General features: G+C 28.6%; 3 protein-coding genes across 5 annotated transcripts; 1 reads left to right on the top strand and 2 right to left on the bottom strand.

Moving 5' to 3' along the window:
- Positions 1-4,077: 4,077 nt before the first annotated feature.
- LOC106771083 lies at positions 4,078-7,589 on the bottom strand. Of its 2 annotated transcripts, XM_022785303.1 has the most exons (3): positions 7,128-7,589; positions 6,140-6,245; positions 4,364-4,502 (listed from the first exon to the last, which is right to left on the bottom strand). In XM_022785303.1, the coding sequence occupies exons 1-3, from the start codon at positions 7,524-7,526 to the stop codon at positions 4,489-4,491; spliced, it is 519 nt and encodes a 172-aa protein (XP_022641024.1). In that variant the 5' UTR covers positions 7,527-7,589; the 3' UTR covers positions 4,364-4,488. The 2 variants fall into 2 exon arrangements, with proteins under 2 accessions (XP_014512469.1, XP_022641024.1); XM_014656983.2 differs by lacking the exon at positions 6,140-6,245 and having other exon boundaries at positions 4,078-4,502.
- Positions 7,590-11,744: 4,155 nt separating this feature from the next.
- LOC106771240 (DNA-directed RNA polymerase V subunit 7) lies at positions 11,745-13,909 on the bottom strand. Of its 2 annotated transcripts, none has more exons than XM_014657185.2 (2): positions 13,776-13,909; positions 11,745-12,579 (listed from the first exon to the last, which is right to left on the bottom strand). In XM_014657185.2, exon 2 carries the CDS (start codon positions 12,555-12,557, stop codon positions 12,018-12,020), a length of 540 nt encoding a protein of 179 aa, XP_014512671.1. In that variant the 5' UTR covers positions 12,558-12,579; positions 13,776-13,909; the 3' UTR covers positions 11,745-12,017. The 2 variants fall into 2 exon arrangements, with proteins under 2 accessions (XP_014512671.1, XP_014512673.1); XM_014657187.2 differs by having other exon boundaries at positions 11,745-12,576; positions 13,776-13,906.
- A 2,800-nt stretch (positions 13,910-16,709) lies between these two features.
- On the top strand, positions 16,710-19,692 carry LOC106772832 (protein SIEVE ELEMENT OCCLUSION B). Its single transcript, XM_014659440.2, has 7 exons — positions 16,710-16,969; positions 17,169-17,237; positions 17,331-17,740; positions 17,843-17,931; positions 18,034-18,176; positions 18,304-18,786; positions 18,865-19,692. The coding sequence occupies exons 1-7, from the start codon at positions 16,766-16,768 to the stop codon at positions 19,462-19,464; spliced, it is 1,998 nt and encodes a 665-aa protein (XP_014514926.1). The 5' UTR covers positions 16,710-16,765; the 3' UTR covers positions 19,465-19,692.
- Positions 19,693-20,175: the final 483 nt, after the last annotated feature.

Genomic DNA, 20,175 nt, shown 5'->3' with positions numbered 1-20,175 from the left:
TATATATATATATATATATATATATATATATATATATATATATATATATAATATTTTCTTCCAATTTATCTCTGATCTCTTACTACTTAAATCCTCCATCTAAAATAAGTTTTTGGTAAAACATCACGAAAAAAAAAACAAACAAAGGCGATAGGCTAAATTTATTTTAAATAGATTCATATAAGCAAATACTTTCACAACTAATCTCTTCATTCATATATAGGAGATATTATTCATAAATGAACTCATTCTTCTAATCATATCACAACAAATAATTAAGTGTCCAACATCTCTCAACCTAATCAGTTACCTCTCATGTCATATCAAATCAACACAAACACTTGACTCTATTTTAGATAGACTTATGTATTGAATTAGTCAGATATTTGCACCATTTATACTACTTTCACTCACACAGTAAATTTCTTATGAAATACAACAGTTCTTTTTTACACTACAGACTAGGTCATTAGAACCTTTGTTAACTCTCATCACTTAATATTTTCATCTATGTGATTTAATATTAATAGAGATCATCTTCTTCAAAATCCCAAGTTATATACATTACATACAACATCTCGACATATTATTTTGTCTATAAAAATAACTATATTCATATCATATCAAATATGAAATTAAATCATTATGTACTCCACAAATACATCTCTCAATCAAACGCATCACATAACACTCATCATAAAAATGCTAATAAATTAGAAATAATTATTTTCATAGCATGAATATAATACCCAAGTACACTATATTAATCAAATAAAAAAAAAAAACAATGAAAGATAAATCAATTTTAGCATTTAAAAGCATTTTTTTTAAAGTTCATAAAACACTTCTGCTTAGCTAACATTTGGCTCGTTTAGCGAAAACTTTCCTCCAACAAATGAAAACGAAAATATTTTACAAGAATAGTTTCATTCAGTAAGAATATGGCTCATCCAACAACAACCCCAAATATTGGGAAAAGTCTTCCCAACAATGTTTAACTTGTCTAACGAGTAATCTACTTTGAGCTCTTCAATTTTTCATCTACTTGTACAAATCAAAATACTAGGAGTCTTTAAGTCCAATCAGCAAGCAATGCTCTATGAGCTATCAATAATTGAATTTTTTTTCAATAAGAAAATGACTCGTCCATCAAGTCTGTATAATTCAAAAACTCAAAATCACAAGTTACATCATCAAATTGAGTTTTTCTNCTTATTTCTTGTATTTAATATGTAATATTTAGTTCTAAAATAGTATCAATTGATCTAATTTGACTTTAATAATATATTATGCCCATTTCACTCTTCACAAAACAACAATAATTAAATTAAACATCTCATTCTAAATTCAAATGTTATTGTATATTAAACACACAAATTTTCTATACCGATTATCAACTTTAGTGACCACCTCATCTCCATGTTCAAGTCCTTCAATATAGAGTATTAAAAGAAAACGAATTGTCTTTCCTTACCTAAATCAAGTTTCTTGACGCAAACTACGTTTCGAGAACACTTACTATGACAAGATGCAATACTTGTACATCCAAATAAGATTAAAGATCACATACTTTAACAATCATAAAAAGGCTTAAATTCATCTTGAGCTTAACTGAGCCACATGCAAGCAACACATCTCATGCATGCAAAGCTTCTAAAATAGTTTAATAAAAGGGTAAAAAATGAATTTACTCTAATTAAGATTCTGATTTGATAGAATTATACTTTTCTGTACTAAGTTTTATGTGACGGATTTTAATTTTAAAAAACATGAATAAATTTGTTAGAATAATGAAAAAAAAAAAAGAATGGTGTTAGAGAGTGGGTGATTTTTTACATAAATGCTCTTACAAAACCTTTTAATTACTTTTTATGTATAATATTGAATATCCTACCCTTCTAACGTCATTGACTATTGATGACAAATTTATGAAATCACCTCAAATTATAGCAAATACCCACTCTACTAATTTTATTAATATATTGTTGATATATAGTTATACATATACTTAAATTTTCTATATAATATTGACCTTTACTTTTATTAGATATAATATTTATTAAATTTTATAAACGTAATATTTTTATATGTTATTCCTATATCTTTTGTAATTAATTTTATTAACAACAATTGCTTAATATAAATTCAATTAAAGAAATGTATGATTAATATACTATTATATATAATAAATATATCATATTTAGTAAATATAATAATTTATATTATATAAAAAAAAGTATTAGTATATACATAAGTAATATTTCAATATAATTAATATGATTGTAGACTCTTCTTTGATATACACTTAAACACTCATTTTGACAACCTAGTGTTATACGTAGAAAACAATTAGCCATTATTTGGATTTGAGGAAAGTGGAAGAGAAAAATAAAAGTTAAACAGGGGAGAGATGAGGAAAAAAAAAATAGAGTTGTTTGATTAAATTGAAAGATAATAGACAGAGAAAAATAACTAGTATAAAATATACAAAAATGCAAGTATATTATTTAAAGAAAAATTAATTATTAATTAATTAAATTTTAGCGAGCATAATTTTTAAGTGTTTTTAATTTAATAGTGTCAAACTCAAAAATCTATTAATATAGTATGAATGATTCCGAATGTTAAAAATATATGTTGGAGTACTGAGCTCTTGCTTCAGAAACATGTGGCTCACCTACTTTTTCAATGATCCTTATCCAACTTATTCTCGTTTACGTTTAATTGTTTTATATTATAATAATAATAATAGAAGCTCTTTTCATATAGCTGTTAATCTCGTATTTTATGAGGGTATTAAATATTTAAACATGCTGTAGACATTTTTACTAAAGATTTTCCACTTAAACTATTCATCAGCAATTTTATTTAAATTAGAGTTAGTATTCGGCTGATTCTTCTTCTACCGCCAGTTTTTTCTTCTTACACCTTCTATAAAACTTTAAACTCCAAACTATCTCTTAATAAAATTATACTAAAAAAATAAAAGTTGTCTTTGCATGTATAATGTATTTCAAAATGTGAATATTTTGGAGTCTAAAAATATTTTTTAAAATATACATTTTGAAATGTTTTTTCAATACATTTTGAATTGTACCAATCAAAAAATATTTTTATGTTTTTTGGATTGTTCAATTCAAAATACGTTTTTAAAAGAAAATTATATTCTAATCCAAAAAATATTTCTATATCCAAAACACATTTTTAAATACACATTTCAAAATTCATTAAAAAAATCATTTCAGAATGTGCAGTTCAAAATGTATTTCCAAATCCAAAAATATCTTTCAGATTATATAATTTAGAATGTATTAAAAAAATTGAATTATACAATTCATAAACTATTTTTGAATTTGAAAATATATGTATTTTGAAATGGATTTAAAAATATATATTTTAGAATACACATTTTGAAAAATATTTTCAAATCCAGAAATATATGTAAAAAGAGACAACCCAAGTTACAACATCGAGCCAGTCACACCTGATCAACAAGCTTACAATTAAATTCAATCTTCCTTAATAGTTTATAACTTTTTTTTATTGTGCTCTTGTCCAACTATATTAGACCGTTAATGTAACCCTCGTTCTTTTACTCCTAGATTACATCTTGTCCTTTTAACGAATGTTGTGTTCCCACCACTAACATCTCTCTACCTTTGTCCCTTTATCTCATATATCTATATATTTATTATTATTGTTATTATTATTATTATTATTATTATCAATAATAAAAAAAAAAAAGCATTTTGTGACCATATATTAAAATAAGAATGGTAATAACATAATAAATAATAGGTTGTTTGTAATGTACTGTATATTTAGACAAGATAAAAAGATTTGAAAAGTGTAAATAAAATTATTAAAGAAAATTACTTGTAGTAATTATAAGAGTAAAATAGTACATGCAACTCTAAAACAACTTATCTATTTATATATAGTTATAAATAATAATAATAATAATAATAATAATAATAATAATAATAATAATAATAATAATAATAATAGTAGTAGTACAAATAAAATGTATGAGATGTTAAATAAAAATCACAAGTTTGAAATTTAACAGTAATTTCGTAAAACAAAATAATTGTTGTCTATTTTTCCTTTTTGAACCGAATATAGTTCGCTAATAAAATATTTGACAAGTGACAAGGGATTTAAGGTAGATTATTCAAGTTCACTGTTCTAAACTATGCGCCAGAAACATGGACAGAGGAAATAAAAAATAAAAATAGGAGATGAGAAAGGAAGAAGGATAATAAACTGTTTGTATAAAATGTAATTCAAGCCATCTACATCAATAAACAAATCTGGGTTTCCGTGCACTTACTCATAATCCGTCATTTTCATTTTTGTTGAGGGCGCTTCATTTTGAGAAGATGGGAGATTCCTGCAATAACGTGTAAACGACTACTTGGGACACCTGTCTTTGCCAGGGCCTTGCCATTGTGGTCGAGAAGCACAAAACAAGGAACATAGCTAACATCATAATGAAGGAGCTGCGATACGAACATTCAAAAACAAGTCAGCCAGAAGTAATGAGAATAAAATGGATTCTCCTGATATTAAACAAATAACTAATATGTTCAATGATTTTTATACAACATTATCCTTCAGGAATCAGAAGATAGAAAAAAACACCAAAATGAAGGTAATACAATAGTCTTGAGTGCTTGAACTATTTAAAAGGAATTTCAAGCTCAACATAATTTCTACGAATAGCAAGCTGAGGTATTTATACAAAACTTTCAACTGCTTCCTAAATTTGAAATTCTACTGCTTCCATCAAGAAAAAGATAAAGGCTCATGTATCTATTGAAAATGTATTTTACTTTATAATTAAAATATGTAATATGTTCTTCCAGTTCCTTCCAAAAAACTGATGTTTCTTCACAGAACCATCATCTCAAGTTTCACATGGGTATACGCCGAAATCACCTTTCTACAGAAACTATATAAACCGAAGGACATATATGGAAAATGGATCTAGAAAATTAGGTTTTGAACCTTTTGGCTGAAGTGTGATCCTAGGATGGGTGTCTTAGTTTGGACAAATTTGGGCATTGCCCATTCATCAATTTTTATTAGTATATGGTGATAATTGAGATATTCAACTTAGCACCATTTTTTCAGTTGAAAGGTAAGGTTAAACATGGAAGCAGCATCAATGCATGCTGTACATAATCCAAGACAAGATACTGGGTTAAGGCCAATTTAAGCAGCAACAGAAGTGCAAATAAAATTTCCATGGTTTGCTTGCATGTAGAGGTCATTCTGAAAGAATGAATAAAAATAAAAGGCCAAAGTTACAGAGATGAAGAGTCAACAATACAATACTTCTTCAAAGGGATATATTGACGACAATCAGATTTGAGGAAAACAAAATTGACAAACAGGTCTGCATCTTGAAGAGGTAAAAAACATGATCTGGAGCAGGAGACAGTCACAGAACCTGAACCTAATGGCTTAGTCAGGTCTGCCCAAACGTGGTTCAGCGTAAAATGAATAATTATCTTATTATTTGCTAAACCCCCATTTCCCATTAAATTCTTCCTAATAACCAAACTGGTATGTAAGTTTATACACAACAATTAAAGAAACAAAACAATATAAAAGAATTACAAAACATCAAACCAAAATTTATATTCTTCACAATCCAATGGCATATAAACCAATCTCCATAACAGAAAAAGCATAGCTAACATCATAACACCTATGCTGTTGCATGGCTGCATGGGTATTGTCCATACTACTCTAGAACAGTTATTGTAAAAGTATTATTTTAGTCGTTTAGTTCCTATTTATGAAAATTATTTTATATACCAGAATTAGATCTATTGCAATAGATAGATATTATTTTTATCAAGTATTTCTGTTAAGAAAAGGGTTTAATTGCTGTAACTCAGTTTCATTTGCCCAAAACTGTAATAGGTTATTTTTTATTTTCCTACCTGCTTGTCAGAAAAACAGCCTTCTTATCTGTCTCCTAGATTTACTAGTTCATTTGTTCTGTCTCTTCCGTTATACTAAATGGCCATTATTATTCTACAACAATCCAGTAACAGAAATGAAGTGAAACCAATAACACTCAGAGCATCATGAACTCTTGTATGAAAAAAATGTCAGTTGGATTTACCAAGCCTATGCAATTTATGCAGCCAAACAGAGACCTTGGCTGAGATGAAGTTTGATCCCATGTGGGGATTCTCAAAGGCCAGCACAAGCCAAACAACATTCTGCTTCTGAAACCCACAAAGCAAATACCGAGTATTTTTTTATTTATTTCTTACTACTAAAGGTTTGCAGAAATCAGTAACAATCCATCAGAAATTCCTGAAGGTACTATTCAATTATATTGCTCCACCAGCCAATAATGTTTCTAAAGATAATATTTGAACAATGAAGGCAGATCTGAAATCTTTTAAAAAAAAAAACTGAGAAAATCGGATAAGATAATAATCTTTATTTTAATAAAAAACCTATCTGATCGGTACAAAGGAAATACAAACTAATGATACAAACCAGTGTTTCTCTCCCAATTCCACTCCAAACTAAGAGTGATATCTTTTCCTTTTATTTCTTTGTATACCCAATCAGCTCTAAGCTTATCTAACTAACTGGTGCAACTAACACATTCTAACCCGCTTTTTATTTGGGCGCCTGTCAGTGGAAACTACAGGTTTTCAAGTATCGTGATTTAATTCTTTTAGAGCATAACAATGAAAATTACCAATTGATGGGAATTTTTATATAAGTGATGAACATTGAAAATTATAGTTATCCAACATGGTTTACATGTTTAAATTGAAGATGAAAACTTAATGAACAATGTTTTTATTTCTCAAAGTAGTATTCAATCAATAACATTATAGTCATGGTCTAGGTCAGCCACATTCAGATGTTGTTCATAATTTAGAGTATAAACTTACTCTATTATCTGATACTACAAGGGTTGGTCACCTCAGTCCCTCACTATGCAAAACATAATTCAGAGTTTAGGATGGATTATATAACACAGAAATTAAGACATAAGCTTCTAGAATAAATAATATGGAAAAATTCAACAGTTTAGTTTATTTTCGTATACACGCGCATTTTAGTTTGTGAAAAGGTTTGTTTCATACCTCAGGTAGCCAATTGGGATTCTCAGCATCAGCCATGACAATATTGAGCCAGTGAGAGTTCCGGGTTTCGACTTCGGAAACAAATTTGAGCAGGGAATTACAGAGCCTGCACTTGGGTGAGTAGAATTCCACCAAAGTCGCCTCCTTGGCGCTTGCCAGAGCCGAAGCAAATGCCCTCTGCTCTGCCTCCGATTGTGTGAGAGTCGTTTTCTTTTTCCAACCTGAAACAGAGCTCGCAAAATTGAAAGCTATTAAACCAAGGTTTTGGAGAGACTTCAATGGCCAAGGACCCTCAAACTTGCAGGGACTAGGACTAGAGTTAGGGTTTGTTTCATTCCATGGCCATTTCAGGCAAAACATTTGTTTAGGTTTAGGATTGGGAACAGAAATCGAATCCATTAAGCCGCATCAGAGACTACAAACAATAGTCAAATAGCTAGTAGGATAGATATCATAAGGAAATGACAACATCCTTCCATAAATATGATGAACTTTTTTATAATTTTAATATAAATTATTTTAACTATGAAATAATAATAATATAGATAATGATTTAGATAAAGTAATGTATCTACAATAATATTTATTCAATAAACATTATATTTGATTTATTAATTTGAATATATAGATGATAAATATATGAATATAATGATTGATGTATCTCAAATCAAATATTTTAATTATTAATACTACTTGAATATGTTAATAAGAAAATTTTAAAAGTACATAAATATTTGTTAATATAAAATTAGTCTATTAAATAATAAATAATGTGTTATATACTTTAATTTTAGAAACCTTGTACTTTAGAATATTTGTTGAATAAATATAATATATAATTACTTGGGGCTTAAAAAATTATTATTAGGCACTCGTTAACTTGAATCAAGAAAAATATAAAGTATTTAATGATAATTTAATTTAATAAATTTTCATTTATGGAATAAATTTAAAGCAAGTAATGTTAAAAAATATGGTATTGTTTATTTTAATAATTCTTAAAAGTAGAATAGATGAATAAGAGTTATTTTTAGGTTGTTATTGTAATTAAAATGGGTCATTTAGTCTAATCTGACCCAATTCACCATAGATGGATTAATTATTGAATCAATTCAACTCGGTTTACTTATTATTAAATTAAAAAAATTTGAATTTGACCTGACTTATTATGGACTGATTTACTGAATCACAATCTTTTTTTAATTAAAAAAAATAACAATATTTTTTAATTTAAATCTAAATAAATTTCAATTAAAAATAATGTTAAATTTAAAAGATAATTCAAAAGAAAAAATATAATATAATTAAATACAATAAAAATTCAGCTTAAATTTCAAATATTAAAAAAACAAATATAAAATAAAAAATTAAGTAGATTAATAATCCAACTCAACTCACAACAATTTAGATAAACCAAAATCAAAATTAACATACATAAAATTTTCAATATTTTTTTTAATCTAATTTAATCCGAACTCATAATAGACTTCGAACATGTAATAGACTAGATTAGCTTAGATATTCCAACCCATAACACATTTTAACAGCGTTAATTAGGTTTTGTTAACAAAAAAAATTAAATCTTAATTTAATTTGTTGAATTAATGATTAAATAATATGAAATTAAAAATATTTACAACAAGATGCCGCTTTACTTTATCAGGATCGTATAAATGAAATGAGAATATGAGATACACTAACGACTATAAAAATTATATGTAGATTTTTTAGAAACATGAAATTAATTTATAAAATTATTAAAGTGTGTTTGTTTTTTAAAATATTAATATATACATGTAATTACAAAATGAATCAAATATGAAGAAGAAGAAAAATACAGAAGAAAATATGAGAGGAAAAAAATAAAGAAATTTACAAATTGACGTAAGAAATTAGTGTCTCTTAAAAATGATTGAAGATAAATGTCAAATTGATTGGAAAAAAATTTATAATCTAAGCTAAGATCAAAGAAAAATACAATTTTGAATTTTTCAAAGTTCATAAAAGAGAATTCATGACAAGAAGAAAGAAGGGTTACGCATAATTATATGTACCACATAAATGATACCTATTAACAAATTTAAATACATCTAGAATGAAATGAAAATCTAGTTTTATAATCTTATAAAAGTTTACAATTTAAGACTGTGTTTGTATTATACGATGATATTGTTAATGTTAATGACTAAGGATACCTGTAAGAGTTTGTTGGATATTTGTTTATGTGGAAGAACAGATTTGTTGGATGAAATTTTTATCTATATAAGAATGAAGAGATACAGATGATGTATTATATATCATTCAAGAAAAACAAAAATAATCTCGTGATTAGCTTCTTGAGAACTACAGCTAGAAGTTTGTTAAAGTAAGAAATACATTTTGCTCATGTGTGAGAGAGATATAATTGATTATGGAAAAAAGTGGAATAGTTTTTCCCATATTTATGGTGATGACAAAATCTATTTTGTGTTGTTTCAATCCCCTTATCATTCTTATATATTTATATATCTTATTCTTTATATATATATATATATATATATATATATATAATTGATTTTAATTTTTTATTACGTATACACATATTATTGTTAATAATAAAAATAATAATATTTATAATCATACATTTTTAATTTTTAAAAATAATTTATTTACTTGTGTGTATATAAATAATTAGTTTTATGTTTTTATTATATTTATATATTAATGATTATAATTGTAGTAATGTTTTTGTAATTTATAAATATAATTTTCTTTATATATACATACATATATATATATATATATATATATATATATTATTATAATTTTTTTTGTAATTTATAAAAATGATTTTATTTTTAAATATATAAATTATTAGATTTAATTTTTTTACTAAATAAATATATTAATTATCATCATCATCATCATCATTATTATTATTATTATATTCATAATTTTTTTTGTAATTTTAAATAACAATTTCAAATTTATTTTAACATGATTTTTACTGTTTATATTTAATTTTATAACATATTTATTTTTCTTTAAAAGAAAAATATTATTGATCTAATTTTATTTATTAAAGCAAGTTTTTTAATCTATCATGTCACCATACACCACAAACTTTTATAAACTTTTCATTCAAATCCTTTTATCTATCTTTTCAGATTTTTTTAATATAAACAACACTACAATATTTTGTTTCATTTCCTCAAATCTATTTATTCCAATTTTCTCTTCTATCCAAACGCTACCTAAAAATCAAAATTTTCAATTTCAAAAGGAAAAAAAAAATTAAAACTCAAACAGAAGAAAATAAGTAATTGTGTTATAAACATGTTTCTTATTGTTTCTTATGTTTGGTCATTCTTTCTGTATTCTCTTTCACACGTGTCTTGTCTTTTTTTTATTTAACCTTAATGCATGAGTTCGACTAATTAAGAGCTCCCAATTGAATTTTCATCTTTTCTCACTTAATTTCTTATTATTCACTAGTTGAGTTTGATATGCTCAATTATAAAAAGTAGTAATTATACTTAGGTTTACATCAACGTAAAATACTAGTTTTTAAAGTTTATCATCAAAATATGGTTCTTTTTTACAAATATTTATTTAATTTAAATTTACAACATCTTTATCCACAAACTCATAAAATAATATTATTCGATTTCATAAACATTCATTTATTTTAAATTTACTTAACGTCATCTTTCTCCACAAATTCATAAAAATAATCTTATTTTATGTTATCAATATATTGAAGAATATTAACGCGTACCTTGATTAATGTATTCATTAATATATATAATCAACTTTGTGTTGAACTTGTACCCACATTTGATCTATTGAAATAAATTAACATTTACTTATTAAATTACAAAATTTAATGAAATCAAATAAATAAATAATTTTAAATAAAATACTATTATATTATTTAAGACTTAAAATATAAATATAAAAACTATACAAATAAAAAAAATAATCAATATTTTTATTAAAAGAGTTCTTTCAGTTTTAAAACTATTAAATAATAACAACACAAAAATAACAAATGTTGCTATAAAATCATGCTAGATGATTCATATTTAACACACAAGTGTCAAGAACTACCTATATTATCGTGTTGACTTTGGTAGTTTATTATACAAGCTAAACAATCTGTAACAGCAACAAAGTCAAAAAACAACAAGGCTAATTCTTTGTATCATAATTCATAAGTTTAAACATAAATATAGTGGTTTAGAGTTTGCAAGTTGCACTATGCAACCCTAACTTTCTTATCAACCACTTATCAACTTCAGAAATCAATCAGTCTCAGAGTAAGTGCATACAATACATGAATTTTACTAATTTATGCAGTACACAAGCCATAAATTACAGGTGTACAGTACACCACTATAGTTAATAACAAGAACTGACTCCACTAATTTCTTTTTGTACATATTTTAATCAATATGCAAATTAACAAAGACAAGTTAGCAACCTGAACTCCACTACACATGAAAAAAGCTCATCTATTGCAGAACAATCCTAATAAAGTTTTTTGTTCCAGGAATAAAAGCTATAAAAATTGCTGGCTTTATATCAAAAGGATATTATGCATAAGAAAGCAACAAACAATATAGAAAAGCTATGGTATTCACAAACTAATCTCCACATCATTAATTTGGTTAATAGGTTCCAAGATTTCTATCAGGAAGGTGAAAAGAGTAAGTCCCACAGACAGAATGAGTTTGCTCTCAACAAGAAAACAACCGTTACTAACATAACCTAAAAGATAATGTAGTTAATTTGGTTAATAGGCTCCAAGATTTCTATTAGGAAGGTGAAAAGAGTAAGTCCCACAGACAAAATGAGTTTGCTCTCAACAAGAAAACAACCGTTACTAACATAACCTAAAAGATAATGTAGTTAAATATCGGGAGTGGAGACTGGTCCCAGATAATCTCCTTCCAAACTGACCAATGCTTGAAAGTCCCTATCTGCTTCCATCCACTTAGTACCTATCACTGAAAAGCGAAGTGTGACATCTTTTCCAATTTTTGACAATTTGTCATTCATGAAGCAAGCATTTTCACCAGGAACATATTCGTAATCAGGCATCTTCAAATGTGAGAGATAGACATTCTCAATTGGACCACATCTCATGAAAACTCCATGCTTTAGAACCTTGTGGACAACACCCTCCAATATCTCTCCCTTGAAAATCTTGAAGGTAATGGCATTAAAAACAACAGGGAAGAGCACATCCCCATGCTGTCTGACCTTTCCTTCCCCTATTTTCTCCAGTGTGGTCACAGCAAGAAAGTATCCCAGATCTTTGGTTGCTTTCTTCATAGCAAAGTCACTCAGCAGGCGGATGATGATTGCTCTCTGTAGCATCAGACCTTGTGGTTGCAGATTTTCTGGAGCAATGATGACATTCCAAGACAGCTGAACTTTGAGAAACATTGTTTATTTGTTCCTAGTTCTTCTGCCATCGAATAAAAAAATATCAGTACCTAATTCAAATTTCAAAGGCACAAGTATTCTTCAACAAAGTTAGCAGTGCATTTTAAAGATTAGGTTGATGGGTATCAATATCTTAATCTTCCGAGACTAGTATTAATGTCACCAAAGTCACTTTGTACTAGGAAATCACAGAGTTGTGACACTAACAATCATAGATAAACATATAACTTTCCCAGTTTACAACTTCTCAAATAGAGACACATTTTTACTTCATACTATGTTGCTAGACAAAACATTTTGCAATTTTAATCTAATACAAATTTTATCCAGCAAGATGCATACCCACATTTTATCTTAAATATATATTCTCAAAGCTGTTAACTTGTAACCACAACTACATTTTGAATAATGAGGGTATAGTGACTCGAAGCTCCTACAGTCAGTGAACTGGGATCCAAATAATGACCATGTGCAGTTGCTGGAAGCTCTCTTAGTGCACAAATCACATCCTTGATATTCAGTGAAGTTCAGGGACTAATCTAAGATATTTTCCAATAATTAAAGAAATACCGAGCACGATTCTACTGCTGCTATAACTACTTAATTATTTTTAAGGACCGTTTTATCAGAGAGAATAATAATTCGAAGATCAAAATGACGGTTTACTAAAAAAATACACTATCTGCATAACACATACTATCAAGAATACAGTTGAATTGTCACATGTCTCTGTTTTATAGCTAATTACAACAATTTACATCTGCAAAGTTAACAGTTGAAATGACAACAGAGTTGAGTGTTCATTTATCTTTTCTTCTTCTTTCTATCAGCAATGACTTTCAAGAATATGACTACCCAAAAGCCCTCGTCATCAAAGGGTTTAAAACTTAATGTTTTTTCACCCACCTATTCAAATTAAAAGACCTAAAAAATACCAAAACTCTTCCTAAATTCCTGACTACTCCCAACAAATTTAAAACCTAATTTCCCACACCTTAGGTTTTTCCTATATTTCGAAGATAGCAAAAATTTAAGAGGATGAAGCAAAACGCCATTAAACTTGTTAATTACCTCAAAAGAGTCAAACACTAGCCATAAAACACCCCATAAATAACCTCACACTCAAAAACTCCCTACACCCAACAAATCTCAAGCCATGCATGACTCCGTAGAGGGCGAGATAGAAATTTAAGAAAGAATGGAGAAGAAGGAACTTACCGAAGACAAAAACTCTCTTTTGATACTCAACACTATCTCTTAGTAAGCTTGTAAGAGAGAAAGGTGTTGTAAGTTGGGGAGTAGGAGAGGAGGAAGGAGAACTGAAGAACAACTAACGAAAGGATTTTTTTTTTTAAAGAAACACGAAAATTTCAAATCTTTATTCGCACCCCAATTACTAAAGTCACCCCTATTATGCCCAATTTTCTACCACAACCAGTTAGAGCCCGAACTATATACTTCATACACCATCTGCAAATTACTATTTCAACCCCTCAATTTAAATGTTACTATCACCATCCATACAACTAAAACTTAAATATAATACACACATTGTTTTATATATATAAAACATTGTTCAGTTATACAATTTTATCTATATATTAATACAATTTTATTTAATATTTCAAAAAATAATTTTAAAATTTTCAATTAATTATTTTAAATTTTAAAAAAAATATTTGTGAGGAATGAAAAGTTACAAGATCATCTATCATTTTCTCGATATAAAAGATACCATTAAAAAAGACGAAGATAAAAATAAAGCGATAATAAATTAAAATAGAATTTTTGAATTGGTGAAATTAAAAAAATAAATAAGTTTATTTATTTTTTTCATTGTTTATATGTAGCAAGTTTAACAAAGAAATACAAAATAAAATAAAATGAATTATTTATTTTTATGAAATATTGAAAGAATATAAATATATTATTCTATGAATATTGGTAGGAATGATATTTTTTATGGATATAATTGTGAATATTGGTAGGAATGATATTTTCTTACCTTTATTAGTGGTATATATATTGGCAGCCTATGAATAAAAGAAAGAATGCTTTTTTTTTTTTTTAAATTTATCATATATATATATATATATATATATATATATATATATATTTATTGTAAATACTAAAATAATAAAAAAAAATAATACACTTCATCTTAACAACTTAAATGCATAAAGAAAGTGAAATTAGAAGATACCGACAGCGTGGTATAACTTTTTCTTGAAGAAGCAACTAAAGATCCATTTGGCAAATTATTCAAACATGCTTTAGTAAGATATTTATGATTTCACATTGGCTACGAATCTCTCACAATTCTAGCCGTTGTGACATTATAATATAGCAAGTTAGCCCTATTTTATTTTTGGTATGTGATGTATATTTTTCACAAAGATTAACAACTACACAGAATATAGGAAAGAAACAAAGTAGAAAAGCAAGAAACAAACTTAAAGAACACTGAACAACGTTAAAGAAAAAACTTGTTATAGAAATATTAATGTTTGACTCAATTATAACAAAGAGAAACAAAGGTCACGAGAAAGAGAACAAAAATAAATCTTGCATGTAACGTTTAAGCTTTTATTTCCAACTCTCATGTCTGTAACCATTATTGTTTTTGGCAAAACATTGTCTTTCTCTGTGCTTCTATTCTATATGGGACCATTGGTACCTTTACTTTTTTACCCCTTCCATGCCTGCTACTAATACTATTGTCTTATTGGTAACCAATTGATCCAAAAGTGCATGGTACGTATCTTTCTGTTAGGTAGCTAGCTAGTGTTCGTTAAAAGCATTTCCTTTTTCTAAATTTTTAATCGAATTTTAATCTGTAGTTTTTTTTTGTCTTATTTCCATGTCTCTAATTTTTATTTTTATTTTAATTTTCAAAGTACTAATGACTAAAATTGAATGACATTAGAAACCGTCAGAAGATACGCCGAAAAAAAGTAATTTTAAATTCATCGATGGAATTAAGAAAAACAATTTGTCCGATTAAAACCTAATTTGATTTCTTTTAAAGAAATAAAAAACACATTACACTCAAAATATATAATATCATTTTTCTCACATTACGATCAAAGATTGTCGAGAGATATATGAAATTCACTTAGTTCTAGAGTTTGTGACCATGTTATTATTCATTAAAATCTATGATATTTTGTTGTTAAGAAGCAAATGACGATATAGATTCACTTAATAACTAACATTTTCATTATTATTTCACATTAACGAACATAAAGATGATACATTTGATTATAATCAGTACATCTATTTTAGTATTTCATCATATAAATAACTTATTTTATTTGGAGTTTCAAATGTATAACATCAAATTTTGCACCAATAAGTGATGTTATAGAAATAAAGTTATACTTCAGATGAAATAATTATAAAAATACTTAAAAATATATTTATTTTTTCTATCCAACCTAATATTATATATTCTTTTCCAATTTATAGTTTTCTAATAGTTATATGTTGATTCAAGTAAAAAAAAAAACATAACTATGTATTTTTTTTACCATTTTTGTTTATGAGGATGATAATAACTATCACAAAAGAAACATATAGCGAAATAATAAATTTGTAATCTATAGTTTGTTATAAAACTGTTATAAAATTTTCAAAATTACGAGTGAAATAAAAAAAAAATGTTACCAGTAAAAATCACATGTGAACTAATAAGAATTTCATATAAACACCTTGTACATTCTTGAATATATCTTTATCGGAAATAAGCAACAATATAAAATGGACATAGCATTTTATCATAGCTGGAAATATATAGAACTTTTTTGTTTTTGGCATATAATCCCAAAAGTAAAAGTTTGGCTGTATTAACTTGAGACACAAGAAAAATAAATAAATTCCCTGCAGCAGTTTGTACAAAATCCCAATTATATCCTTAGTCTTGTGATGTCACAGTTAACTGAGATAGCTTGAGAAAGCTGCAGGGCCTTGTTGTGAACTCCACATTGCCGCAGCATGCTTCACGTTTAGAAATCACCGTATCAGAAGCTACTTTACATATTATTCTGTCTCTGTCTCTTTTTCTGTCCCTCTTCTTTTCTTGAGTTGAGATATCTCTGTGCTTAAGGAAAACTCACACGCACTCCACCTATATATAAGTTGAGCATCATCACCACCAAAGCCAGAGCAAAGCATAATACAAGAGGATACTACTTCCACATTGAATCACCATGGCATTGTCTAATGGAACTTCAACTACCGCTTTGATTCCTCAAAGTGGCACAGCTTCCATCCAACATCGTGCCTCTTTGCCCAATCCATTTGATCTTACTGACGATCAGATCCTCGACATTGTTTATCTAGCCCACCTCAATGACGATGAAATTTGCGACACAGATAAACTTTACAGCCTTGTCTCCAACATTGTCCTTCGGGTAATTCCCATCCATTTTGTCGACTATTTTTTATTTCTAATGTTCATCATATTCAGTTTTTCAGTAATACAAATAGCATCGTTGATTAATTATTACAAATGTTTTAATTTAATGTCCCTTATATTTTTTTAGAGCATAATGCACTGTATAGAATAGCTATATGGAGTAGCTAACTTTCAACTTTCTAATTGTTTTACAGAGCCAATCTCTGATTTCCGCAAGCAGTTCCAAACCAGAATTCGTTACACTGAAGCTGATTTCTTGCCAGGTTAATTTTTAAGCACATGTTATGGTAGATCATCTAAATCTAATAGGTGTGGTTAGTATTTAATTTGACAATTATATACAAACCATGACACAGATGATATCCACACGTGCTGCTGCGCACTGCGTACACCAGACAACAATGTGGATACTTCAACATCTGAAATGCTATTCCTGGGATGCGAAAGCGCTGATAGCAATAGCTGCTCTGTCTTTGGAGTACGGGAGTTTCGTGCACCTTTCTCAGTTTCAAACAAACGATGTGCTTGGAAACTCGTTGAGGCAGCTGAATCAAGTTCAGAGCAGGAATGTATCTGCTGTTGCCGAACTTGTCACGTACACAGTGACAGCGTTTCAGCAAATCAAAGAGTGGGCAAGGTATGCTGCTGATGGTTATGATCCAGAGGACGTGCCTGACTTGACAGAAGCCTTTCAAGCCATCCTTGTTGTTGTATACTGGACAATTGCTGCCACTGTTGCTTCCACTGGCAACCTTGTCGGTGTATCGTAAGTTTTCATCTAGTCAACTCATATCCAAGTTTTTAACTCAGGACTCGAACTGAAAAACATTGATCTTATTGTATAACTTACATTGTTTGTTTTGATCAGGAGCTATAAGTTATCAGAATACAAATTCAGGCTTTCCGCTGCTGTTGAGAAATTGACAACGCATCTTGGACATTGCAGTGTGCAAATAGGTTGATAAATTATTTGTTTCCTGTTCCTTAAATCCTTTGGAGTTTGGAGACTGATTAAGGTTGTTATAACGGTATAATAAGAGTTTGTCTTTATTTGTTCAGGCAATGTACGAGATTACGTTATCATCAGGAACATCTTTGACAGGCCTAAAGATATTGTAGACTTTTTGAAGGCTCTGATCTACCCTCAAAAAAAGGGGCCTGAGAATCCCAAGATATTTCAAGGGAGCAACCTAGTTACAAAGGTTAGTTCGTTACTTTTGTTGCAATAAAAGTATTAACTGGGTATTGTTGCAACCTAATTATGGATGGAGAGAAACCGAGTTGAGTGATTATGTTTGTGTTTTTGATTTTTTTTTATGCCACAAACAGGGCATTGAAGTGTTCAGGCAGAAACACGTGCTGCTCTTCATCTCGGGTCTGGACAGCGTTGAAGATGAGATTTCGCTTTTGAATTCAATGTACGACAGACTGCAAGAGGATCCAAAAGAAGCAAAAGGTTTGAAGAAAGAAGATTTTAAGATTTTGTGGATCCCCATTGTGGAACAGTGGAACGAGGGCAGTAGGGAACAGTTCAAAGCTTTGAAGAGTGGCATCAAATTTTACGTGGTGGAATACTTTTACGAGTTACCAGGGTTGAAGATAATAAAGGATAGAGAAAGGTTGAATTTTGATATTCAGCCAATTGCCCCGTTGTTGAGCCCCAGAGGTACAATAATGAATGAAAACGCCCTGGAAGTGATCTTTGAATGGGGGATAGAAGCCTTCCCTTTCAGGAAAATTGATGGTGAAGAACTCACTCTAAAATGGAAGTGGCTTTGGGATTTAATCTTAAAAGCAACACCAGGACTGCAGGTACCCTGCATTTTTCAATTTATGTCGGTAAAATGGGATTAAAGAAGCATTTCTTATTTAATTTACGATGTGAATCAGGTTAAGGAGAACAGATACATCTTTATCTATGGAGGTAGCAACAGTGCATGGATCCAAAACTTCACACACGAACTGTCAAGGATAAAAATGAACGAGAGTATCCAGCGAGCGGATATTATAATAGAGTACTATCAACTGGGGAAGGGGAAGAGTGAACCCAACAACAGTGTTCCGAGTTTCTGGATTGGCGTGGAAAGGAAGAAGCAGAACAAGAAACACCAAGAGGCTGTGGACTGCGAGATTCAAAAAATTGTCAAGTGCTTATTCTGCTTGAAACGAGACCCACAAGGATGGGCCATTCTGAGCAAAGGGCATAACATTAAGCACCTTTGCCATGGGCAGGCTGTATACCAGACAGTGGCGGAGTTTCAAAACTGGAAAGGTAAAGTCTTTGAGAGAGAAGGATTCGACATTGCCTTCAAGGAGTACTACGACGCCAAGGAAAAAGAGATATCTGCCATTCAACCATGCGAGGACTATACTTCAACTTCAAATGTCATAGCTACCATCACATGCCCCAACCCCACGTGCGGCCGTGTCATGGAGGTCTCTTCTGTTAACTACAAGTGCTGCCATCGTGATGATGCTTTGAATTGTTGACTTTCAACAGTTTCGTTTTTCTTCTTTCTTCAACTTCCAAGTTCTGCTCCCATTTTTCTTTGCTTACTATGCATCGTGTGAGATACTATACTACACTATACGCCAACCTGGTTTACCCCTTCAATGGGTAGACAAAGCTAGAATAAGACTCTCTTGTCTCTGTCCCTCTGTAGTCCAATTTCTTTTTTCAATAAAGTTATAAATTACGCTTTTTTTCTTTTTTTTTAATCCACATTTACATTTCTATTTATTTTGTTCCTTATTACTTTGTGGCATCAATTCTCCTTCGTATACAATACTTAATTTCGACTACTTTTTTTTTTTCATTGATGGAAAAAACTTATTCGATTGGTTCGAAATACACCCAAAGCACAATCTGTAACGTCCATTTTAAGTTTAATTAAACATACGAAATATATATTATCGTCTTGGTTACTTATTTCATCATATATTTACATTGCGTTATGCAATAAAATAAATATGTCATAAAAAGAGTATACATATGTTTTGATACTTAGTTTTATTAAAATAATTATTTCTGATGTTGAAATAGGATTATAATAGAATAATATAACACAAACATAATATAAGAATGAACAAATTATTCAGTTAAGTATATAAGAAAAATAATGTTAATATATATATATATATATATATATATATATATATATATATATATATATATATATATATATATATATATATATATAT

This window comes from Vigna radiata, chromosome 8, assembly GCF_000741045.1.
Source record: "Vigna radiata var. radiata cultivar VC1973A chromosome 8, Vradiata_ver6, whole genome shotgun sequence".
NCBI lineage: Eukaryota > Viridiplantae > Streptophyta > Magnoliopsida > Fabales > Fabaceae > Vigna > Vigna radiata.
This window is presented reverse-complemented; position numbering and strand designations above follow the sequence as displayed.